General features: G+C 36.9%; 1 protein-coding gene across 1 annotated transcript; it reads right to left on the bottom strand.

The window, feature by feature from the left end:
• Positions 1-2,265: 2,265 nt before the first annotated feature.
• Positions 2,266-5,595, bottom strand: LOC134841428 (sodium-dependent phosphate transport protein 2B-like). Its single transcript, XM_063857414.1, has one exon. It carries the CDS (start codon positions 4,744-4,746, stop codon positions 2,719-2,721), a length of 2,028 nt encoding a protein of 675 aa, XP_063713484.1. The 5' UTR covers positions 4,747-5,595; the 3' UTR covers positions 2,266-2,718.
• Between the last annotated feature and the right edge of the window lie 5,757 nt (positions 5,596-11,352).

The raw sequence follows: 11,352 nt of genomic DNA, 5'->3' as shown, positions 1-11,352 counted from the left end.
TTGCGCCGGCAAAATTGACAATTGATTGTACTTGATTAGGGTGCAAGCCCCGACTAGAACTCACGCTCGCAAAAAAATTGAAGAGATAACACGAAGGCAAAGTTTCAGCTTCGCAAACACGAGCGAGAAAACTGCAAATATGCGGATGCATAAAAGTTTTAAAATGCACAAAATCTCAAACTTTGCATGTGAAACCTTGAAATGTAAGAAGCTAAGAGCCACCACACTAACTTTCAATGTAATAAATAAGACTATATTAAACCAAACGTACTTCAAATACTTCGAGAAATATATCGAGTTGGAAAGTTGCTGAAACCATGAGGGAAATTCTAGACAATTGAGTGAGAAATTCTAGACGCAAAAAAAACATCATCCAGTAGCAAAAGAAACAAGACTGCTCGTATCAGGGTTAAGACCTGAATGTTCCGACTGCCTTTAAAGGTCTATGGAGAAGTAATAACATGAAAAAATTAAATGTAATAATAAAAATGAAATTTTTTTGATCAAATTTGAGATTTTTTGTGAAATTCATCCCCCCACACGCCATGTAAAGTTTAAAGTGATAGATTTCGCTCCTAGTAACAAATCAATTATGACAAATAAGCTTCCTTCAAACAATTTGGAACGATTTCTAAGGCGGATTAAATACCCGCTTACGCGTTAATAGTGCGAAATATATCGCCCGTTAATGTCCCAAATTAGCCAAAATAGCAAATTTTAAACCCGCTGTTTCAAACAAAAAATGATTACAGGTGAAATATCTTTTCAAATTCAAGCTCAGGACAACAATACCTTTCGAATGATATTTTAAAAATTCCGTCAAAAATGGCTAGTTAAAAAGTCGAAATTTGTCTGAAGAAAAAAAAGCCCACCCGAGCACAAATATTCCGTTACGAAAGTCGGAACAATAAAAGGATAGCCGGTTTCTGTGAAAGTAGCACAGAATGTTCCGACCATAGTTTTTAAAAAACTACTGAAAATATATATTTTTTTCAAATTAGTGTAGTTCTGCGTGGTGTGATAAAAGGATATGACGTAAAGTTATAAGTTAGGCATATTCGACAGTGATAGTCACATAGGCAAACAGGACAACAGAATTTGAAGAAAAATGAATAGAAAAACTAAAAAATCATCAAAAAGTATTACCAAAATTTCAAACTTTTTAATTTTTGATTCCCAAATGACATTTAAAATCTTGAGTTAAATTTAAATTAAGCATCAACACGCTATTGTAAAGGGCTTGAATTAAGAAAAAAAAGCGTTCTCGCCCGCTTTACTTGCTCGAATTTAGAAAAAAAACCAAAAATTTCAAACCGGTTTTTCTCTACTCTGGAGCTCAAAAAGTGCATCATACCTAATCAACTTTTTCCTGTTTCATTACTCCTAATCACAATTAAAAGAGCTTTAATATGTTATATTACTCAACTCTCTCCGGCGATTATTTTTGGTACCTGATTTTGCATGGAAAACCAAAAAAAAAATTAACACACCCGAATTCCTCCACAATTTTCAAAGAGGCGGAACAACAATTCAGTCTGATTTCATCTGCGCAGTTTGCCTACAAAATTAAAATTTGCAATGGCTTCAGCGCATATAACCTACGATTTTTTTTTTCAACGATATTAAATAAGTCAACGTTTCAGATTCTACAGCGCACCCCGTCGAAGTTGCTTGCTGGTAGATTCATTCTAGAATTTGAACAAACGACAGGTGCAAGTGTCTAGTTGTCATTGAATTTCAAATTTCTTCGTATAAATTATTATTGAATGAGCCAAAATGATCAACTGGAGTTTGCTGTCAAATCTCGAAAAAATAAAATGCCGAAAATAACTTATGAAAGATTGGGATCACTTTTTCTTTGACGCTATTTGCTTGACGGATTTAAACATCAATTAAAATAAAGTAGTGTTAAACATAAGTATTAGTAGTTATTTTAACTGAAACCGTAACTATGCAAAGAAGGGCTTGGGTATCTTGTTTTACCCATTTTGAGAAAATTTTACCCTATTTTGAAGCTGATTATTCTTCTTCTTTTAAATTTTCGTGCTACTGTTGTCAAAACATACTGTGCAACTTGATCAGTTATAGGTTACCCTTGATAATTGACCAGCTAATTGACAGAGCAACTAGTTAGTTGAGCGTCTCTATAAATTACCAAAGTACCAAAACTAATTCCATTATCATTTATCCACCAACGATCTTTCTGCTCGAAAAAATTGTGCATCTGAAAATTCTGAGTAGTGGACTGCTCGAGAGAAAAACAAATGAAGGGATGAATAATCAACTCAATACAAGCAAACAACGCATGGTTACTTAAGCAAAGTCATTCATTACACCACAATCGCAGTCAAATTGGAGTCCCAAGTAGTATGTTCTGTCGGATATTGTTTCATGTCATTGTCAGCATTTGGTGTTAATCTGCTGGTCCCAACGACATAGGTTGCTTGTAGAAGTTGACTCTCGCTTGCTCCAGTTTAAAAACCAAAAATAAATCAGAGATTTTTTAAGTTGTTATTTGTCAAGAAAACTAAATACATTGTTAAATCCAATTGCCATTTTGCAGTAGTGCTCCCTCATCTTTGCTGTGTTCCATTCTACCGTTTCACCAACTAAGTTTCTAACAAATAAGGGACGCTTAAAGAGATCTAACAAGGCAAAACCAAACCAAGAAAATGTCCATTCGAAATTTCAGATGCTCAAACAGTCACACACACCGCACTAAAGAGTCGTTACATGACTACTGCCAGCACGTCGTGAGCTGTGCTCGTCGATGAGATCATTTCGGCTGCTTGAACTGCAATTGCTGCTCGGGACTCCCGAGTCCGTTCCCATTTGTTCAGTCGCCTCTTTCCCCTGGTGCACTTTTCCATCTCCGACCACCAGCTTTCCTTTTCCTTCTTGCAGTAGCTGTGTTATGTATAAACTGTTCTTTACTTTCTCACCATCCGTTTCGTCATGCAGTTCTCCGCTATTCTCAACCTCTAATCCGTGCTCGACTTCGCAAGTCAAATGCAATGACGATTCAGTTGTCGTTCGACGCCGGGTTATAGTTCCACGAGTTCGTCTACACCGCTTAAATTTATCCACAAACGCAACTCCAACATTATGCACAGGCTCTAGCGATCGCATCCACTTGGGCAGAAACTTGAAATCTCGAAGCTTCGTAGGGAGGATTGAGGGCCATTTCCTTTGAAGAAGTTTCAATACGGCACATACTATGGCAATTGAGGCAATTATACTGCAAAATCCAATAACGTAAATGGTTCCCAATATGGACAGAGCGAAAATGATTCCAGGAACCAATACGAACACTACAAAAACGTAGGCGAAAGCGAACCACTTGTACTTGCTGGTCGTCCTACCTAGTTGCCTCGCACAGTTAAGTGGGATTTTCCGCATCGCAGGAATCGGGTACCAAATCAGGATCCCGATAACGTTGAAGAGCAAATGACAGAAACTGATCTGAAGCGCCGCATCGAAATTCGAATCACTAGCCAGAGCTGCAAGCATACTTGTTACAGTAGTCCCAATATTTGAGCCAAGCGTCAACGGGAACGCCCGTTCCAGACTGATTATGTTCAGACCAACCAACGGCGTCAAAGTCGAAGTAAATATAGAGCTGCTTTGCACAAGAACAGTCATTATAGCTCCCACGACAATAGCAACGTATCCAGTCAGAAAATTGAGCCTCCCAGGGAACCCTGCATTTACCGTCTTGTTTATGACCTTCGATATGTGACCTTGAAACACCGACTTCAAAACTTTGACCATCAGAATCAGACAAATGAACATTACAACAAGAGATAGTGTCAGTAAAACTGAGCCAGCAGCTTTGTCAGACAGATCGAATTGACTGAACAAACTGTCGCACCTCTCTCTTTCCATGTCTTCGACCACCATTCCATCATCGCAAAATCTCTTCAGTACCTGCTCGCCCTCTCCAACTTCATGACCTTTAGAGATCTCTTTTATATACGTCTTGTTCACCATCACTACCAAGTCAGTTAAAGGATCTGTGAACCTCGAGAGCAATTCAACGTCCGCGTTTTCATTTGGTTTCATCGGCAAGGAACTCACAATCAGCGAAGACAATTTAGTCAGACTGTGAGTGACCCATTCAATCGGAAGCAGAAGCGACATAGTTAAAATATTAAACATGTCATGGACAGTGGCAGCCGCGAACGCTCGCTTGTACATCTCGCGATCTTGGATCTGGCTGAGAGCTACGATTGTATTTGTCACAGAGGTGCCAATGTTCGCGCCCATGATGATTGGCACCGCTGTCTCTACGTTCATCAGTCGACCAGCGACCATTGCGACGACAAGAGAACTACTCGTTGACGAAGACTGGAGCAGCACTGTGACCAGCACGCCGATCATGAGCCCGGCCACCGGATTCGATATGATCTTGTTCTGACTAAAGACACGACCGGCCTCCTTGCCGCCGAGCAATTTGAACGAACTTCCCATAAGGTCGAGAGAACACACGAAAAAGTAAAGTAAAGTCAACACCGCGAGCACACGTAAGACAAGAGACCATACCGGTAATTCCACCTCATCCTCCTTCGCAACTTCCAAGCCATCGCACCCACTGCTCAGAACCTCAATAGGTTCATCATCTTCTTCCCTGCAAACCGGAGAATGCGGGTCAACAAACTCCAGTCGAGGGCCTTTCGTCTTCTTCTTCGAGCCCCCGTAGCCCAACTCCTCGTCTGGTAGTAATTTCACAATTGGTTGCTTTGACATTGTAACCCCAAAAATATTGCAGCCGCTATTAAGCCGAAGCTCGGCAAAATTCGATAAATGAACGAAACAGTAAATACGGAAAAATAACGTAATTCCAAGAAGTTAAGTGCTCAAAAAAGAAAAGTAAATTGAAGAAATAAATGCTCAAAAAGCAGAATAGTAAAAGGATTTGAAAAGTAAAATGTATGTCTTTGTAGCCGTAACCGTAATTAGTTTGAAATGAAAAGAGAAGATAAGCCAAGCCCTTCGTATAAAGTTAGGATAAAAACAACAGAATTATAGTCGCCTTTAAAAGCAAAAAGTTGGTTCGTCTAAAATCAAAACTAGATTAGTCCTCTTCTGCGTAATTGCACGGTCAGTTGCTTTAATTTTTGTGCGAATTTGATAAATTTTGAGCGGAAACCAAAGGGAGCTATCGGAATCTAGAGTAACACGTGATTGCTGTCCCTATATGTTGTTGTGCTCTCTAGAGGTCTAGTTTCGTGCTTTTCTAGAAGTTTCGCAGCTATAATTGTTGGAGCCATGTTTGAATGATTTTGAGGTTATGACGAACAGTAGTTCATGTATAACGCTACTGTACAACGATACAGATACTTTTATATTGATTAATAAACCAAAAGTATTTTAATGATGAAGAACACAAAATTAAAACAGCATCTGGCAGTTGTTTGAACTGAAGTCGAGTAAACGCGCAAGAGACTTTTCTGTCCACTAGCACGAGTAGTTTTCTCTGACTCTAAACAGATCTGAGACTACGGCCGATTACACGCTCACTAACACTTAGTGAACACCGATTGTCCCTTGTCTTTGGCTGGTCATAACTCCTCTAAAACGATACCAGGTTCATAAGCAACCCCCTCTAGTTACATGGTTGGTACAATTTGATCTCAAAAATACAAAATCTCGCCAAAAAACTCATGTGTCGACTTGACTACAAGAAAACAGCGATTATTCGAGAGAAAGCTAATAAAAACGGTATCGGTATATTCAACAATAATCCAGAAAACTTAGGTTGCATTGCAAGTTAGCCCCTGCACAGAGCAGTAGAACGGAAAACTTCAATTTGAGTTTTAAGTTCTACGAAGACAAGTTCGACAGGCAAAATTTCCACCACAGGAAAGCTATACCATTCTTTTGGGATCCCTCTGGGTTAATAAGAACATAAAAAGGGCACTAAAACTGAAAATTACTGATAATTAAATCGATTGATAAATTAGTGATAATTAAATTAAAACTAACTTTCATTATCGCGAACAAAGGGTTACAAAATTTCAAAAGAACTCCAACCTAAATTCAGTCGAAAAAGCGTGCTGATTTGGAATCAAAATGTTGTCGATCAAAATTATACACGCTTTGATGACTTTCTTTGAAACATATTTTAAAATCTTGTTTGTTTTAACAGAAAAATACATCGGCAAACTCTCGTTTTTGCTCTGGTTTTCTCGCGGTCATAATTCAAAAAATCTGATGGTGCTTATTTTCCAGTTGTCTATAAGTTTCAAGGAACAAATTTTTCAAATTGAAGATTTGAAATTGAAATTATAGCCAACAGACAGTTCCAAAAGAGTCCATGAACGCAAATTAGCAAGAAAAAGAATACAGACTTGTTTTTTGAAAAATTCTCAACTTTCGAATTTTGAAGAAAAAAGTAGGCCTTAAAGCTCTTTAAATTTCTTTAACTTATGATTGACAATTTGTTGATAAAGTTAACCCAATTGAAGAAAAATGGATCAATAGGTAATTGATTATCTTTCGTACTCGATAACATTTTTTGGGTTCGACGAGATCCTTTTACTCTAAACACAAGTACTCTCCGGTCGTCGGATTCAAAGCAAACCTAACTCATCAGAGAAAGATACTTTGGCCCAATCTTGTCTTCTCCATTTCAAAACACTTCTTGCCCATTCTAATCTTGCTCTTTTATGGCGCTGTACCTATGCCATTCCACGATACGGTCGACGACCACGTTTACCGTAGCTTCTAAGAACTCGTCTTAATGTTGCGTAGGATAAACTTTACTCCCCGCCGTGACATCCAAAAAATTTTGATACCTGATTGCCAGACAAATTTGCTATAAGCATTCCAATGGCTTTTCTTTCAGCAAAATTCAATCACGTTTCTGACATTCGTTTCACAGTTTTCATTAAAAAAATTTCAGGTTTTTCAAGCTGTTGAAATTATAAAAAAATATATGTCAAGCTGAATATTTCTGGTGGTGCTGATTCTTACTGGGTTTTATGTCGCCCAGTATATGTTCAGAGTGAATTTTTTATCAAAAAATCAAAAAAGCACAACAAAAGGTTTATTCACTGGCAACGTAACCAGTAGATAATCTGGACCTCCGATTTTTTCGAGGCCCAGACTTTAACACGACTTCTTCGCACACAGAGGCGAAGCTGCACTTAACAGACACACGCAACAAAAACTGTCGAGGTTGAGTTTAACCGTCATCCAGTACTGCTAGCATAAAACTAACTATATCCACACTATGGCTTTTGGAAAAAACAGATATACCAACTTTTCGGGAAAATATTTCCTTCATCCATCACGCAATATCACAATCACTTTGCCTCTACTCCATTTTGAATGATTTTTCAACGAGCAGCTGAAAAATCCACATTATACCAATTTTTCCATCACATTACGCACACGTTAATCAAAAACTAGCATAATGACACATAAGTTTTTCCAAATCAACTACTGAATGTTAAAATATCATCGAAACTCACAAACCCGTAAAAATACTGATAATTCTTGAGCAGACACCTTGCGCCAAAAATGCTTTTTCATAATAAACTTTTTTCTCTCTTCGAAAGACGTAATATAAGATGACTAAGCAGAAACGACATAAACCGCGATCGTTTCATCGAAAAAACACAGCCACAGGACAGTTGGAAAAGAGTCAAGGAACGCAAGTAAACAGAAAAAGAATACTGACTTGTTTTTTGAAAAAAAGATCTCAGCTTAAAAATTTGAAAAAAAGGTGGCCTTAAAGCACTTTTTGGATAAAATTAACCAAATTTGATAAAACTGGATCAAAAGGTCAAATTTTTGTTTTGCTTTGAAATCTGATAGTTATATTCCACTTCCGATACTAGAAGTCGATCATAGTTTTCGTGACCTTTACCTTTTTGCTGTTCCATGATGGAAGTTTGCTTTCCCAGTAACAAAGGAAATGAACTGAACATAAAAAGAAACCAAAAGTCACACCGCGAAAAAAAATCGCAGCGACCTATATATGAGTCTGAACTACGTTCATCAACTCTTAGAAAAACGAAAAAGAAAATTAACAAAAATTATACCGCATCTGAGTTAAATTTACAACAAATTGAGAAAAAAAATTCCCGGAAAAGTCTGTTCCTATATGATAACGCTTGATAATCGCAAGCGTAATAATGTATGATCGAATCGAGACCTGAACATACCATTTGAAACTCAAAAACGGAAAAATTATATATAATAAGCAAAAAAAAAACTTGGTAAATGGATGCGAAGCTGCAATTCTAACATAAGGAAACTAAAGATCAAGAGTGAGTTGCTTTAACAACTAATCGAGTGCTGCTTAGATAGCACTACTTTCATGCGTCTCGAACAGTAACAAGACTTTTCGCATCAAGGCAAGACACTTAATGCCTCGAATGCCCTTTAAGGTGTCGAAACAGCTTCTCGTGAAACTTTTTCGAAACTCCTCACCACAACACACGCATTGCAATTATTGCTTCAACTTGAAAAGGTTTCTATGCCAGATTAATTCGTCGCCCACACTACGCATGCTTTAGAAACTGATTCTTTGATGCGTTTTATTTTAACTAAATTGGCATTTCAATTTCCGAACCACCATAGTTTTACAAGTACTGTAGGTAAAAAATTTTGAGGATCAATTAGAACAAAAGTATCTACATAAAGGCGAAGCTGAGCTTCGCAGCACTTGTGATACAAAACAAGAAAAAATCAAAATACGAAAAAATTAGATCTATCTAAATGAATAAGGCTAGTTTTGAAACAAATACATGTCAAGACAGTAGAAGGTGAAATAAGTAGAAGGCCAATTAAACCGATATAATTTTCGCCGAAAAAAGATTTTTGGGCAAATAAAGATTTTAAGCAAAAAAACTAACAAAAGAAAATGTACTATGTAAAGGTTAGTGAAATTACAAACAACAGAGGTAAGTCGGATCTACAATATGGCAACTAAGCCGACAAAACAAACAGATAATAATAAGCAGACAATTTGTTTTTGAAACAGGCTATTTCCCGTTTGAAAAAAAAACAGGTCCTGTTAGATTCGAACCCAAGAACCTTTGCCGTCTCAGGTGCATTCGTTACCTACAGACCAAGTGTGCACGAGACGCAGAAAAATTGGAATTCATGAACTGAACCTAAATTTACCATTTTTAATTTTGACCATTCAGCGAACAAAGTTGTTTACGGAAAAAAAAACTCTCGTACCCGATTGCAATACACTTGCTTATCGCAATGGTAATAAAAGTTAACAAAAGTCGAAACTTGCCAGGCAGCAATGAATTGGCCTTAATGAAGCGGATATACCTAGTATTAAACGAAATAACCAATTACTAAAAGAAGTGAACAGGATTGAACACAAAAAGCCACCTTTTCGCCGAAAAAATATCATATTACAAACTTTGCTCGTGTAAAACATATCCATTTGGTTATTACACTCAAAACCAAGTTAGAAAGCATGAAAAATCACTTTCATAAGAAAATCGCTCGCTTTCTTACTTCGTTTATCTTTACTCTCTCGGGGCCTAACACAGCCAAAACTCAATTGAATTACTCAGTCAGCATTTAAAATGCGAAAATCAAAGCAGCACTTGCGATCATAAGACTTTTTACCATTGTTAATGGTAACAGTCTAATCGAAAAACCGCAAGTGAATCAGTGCCACCAAAGTAGAGAAAAAGCTTTCTGCCAAACAAATGCAAATTACCTGATCGTCATATAGTCAATACAGCAAAATGCAACAGAACTATTGAGCTATGCCCTACACCAACCGTTACTAACTTGTTCAACATCAAATAAAAAATGATTTAACGCCGTCAAACTCACTCAAATCCTGCTTTCTTCAAGATATGCTTTAGCTCTGTTTTACACATGGAATAATATTTCAATAGTATTCAAAATTTGAAGTGCTAAAATGAAAAAAGACAGACAAAAAACGACTTAAATTCATGCAAATTGCCACTTAAGTTGATTATGTTTCCCCTCGACCTCTCGGGGTTTAAAAATACACTTTATTCTATAATACAATTAGTATTTCAAGCCTACTTGAAAAATTTTCCATGGGATTTCAGACAACCTAAAAGCGCGGCCTATGCGGTTGATTGCGGCATCATTCTACATTTTTTTAAAAAAAACTCAAATACGTATATTAGTTAAGACAACATACACCATGCATAAATTAAATGGAACGAAATCCAGTCGAAACGGAGAATAAACAGCCTGGCGAAACGGAGCAACATGTTTGTTCCGACCCAGTCACTGAGATTTACAGGAAGCAACTATGACACAGAGTCCTTTTTTTCTGCCAATTTTGACAACCTTAAAGAAAGCGTGATACTATTTCAAAACAATATTGTTTGTGATTGAGATTACAAAAGATCAAAAAAGTTGTCTCGAAGACGAAAAACTGGTCAGATTTTTTTTTTTAGTTTTTCAGACAATTGTACGAAAACTGATGAGAAGATGGCCTCCCAAGTTAGATTCTACATTAATTTCAATGTTATTTTAACATAACATACCACCCTTTCTTGAATTTTCACCTAAATAAATCACCTTTTCTAAAAAAAAAAACGTCTTAAATCAGTTTGATAGGAAGACTGTGCTACTTGCACAGCAGCCTTTCACTCTTGTTGGTATATGATATCAAAGAAGTTTTATTCCGATACAAGATCTTGCTTACCTACGCTACAGAGGCTAAGCGACACCCAGATTAATGACCATAAATAATCACAGCAACCTGGTAGGGTGGCTTAGTTCTCCCATCAGTTGCCTCCCGCAAGAAAAAGAAATCGAAACGGCGCACAATTGTTCACCAAGGTTCGCAACCTACCTTTCGATTACTTATGGTGTCAACCAGCCTTAAGTTCCGCAAACTAGTTGCTTAACTAATGTAAAACATACCCAACTAACAGTTGGAAAAGAGTAATGAACGCCAGGAAACTAAAAAAAAAACTGACCTTGTTTTTTTCAAGAGCCTGCAACTTTTGAGTTTCGAAGAAAAAAATAGATGGCCTTAAAGCTCTTTGAATTTGTAGAACAATTTATGATGGACACTTTTTTGTTAAAATTAACCCAATTTGAGAAAACTGGATAAATACATAACTTTTATTTCGCTGGGAAATCTGATAATTAATTTCCATTTGCGAAATCAAAAGTCGATCACGTTTTTGGTGACCTTTAAAGTTTGCTGTTCGATAGTGGAGTTTGCCTTCCTTTTAACAATGGAAATGCACTAAACTTAAAAAGAAATCACTAGTCAAACCGCGAAAAATTAAAACTGAGACTAAAAAAAAAACAAAAAAAATCAGAAAGACCTCTATAAGAGTACTCACTACGTTCATTATTCTTAAAAACTGCAAAAAGAGA

Source organism: Symsagittifera roscoffensis, chromosome 1, assembly GCF_963678635.1.
Source record: "Symsagittifera roscoffensis chromosome 1, txSymRosc1.1, whole genome shotgun sequence".
Taxonomy (NCBI): Eukaryota; Metazoa; Xenacoelomorpha; order Acoela; family Convolutidae; genus Symsagittifera; species Symsagittifera roscoffensis.
This window is presented reverse-complemented; position numbering and strand designations above follow the sequence as displayed.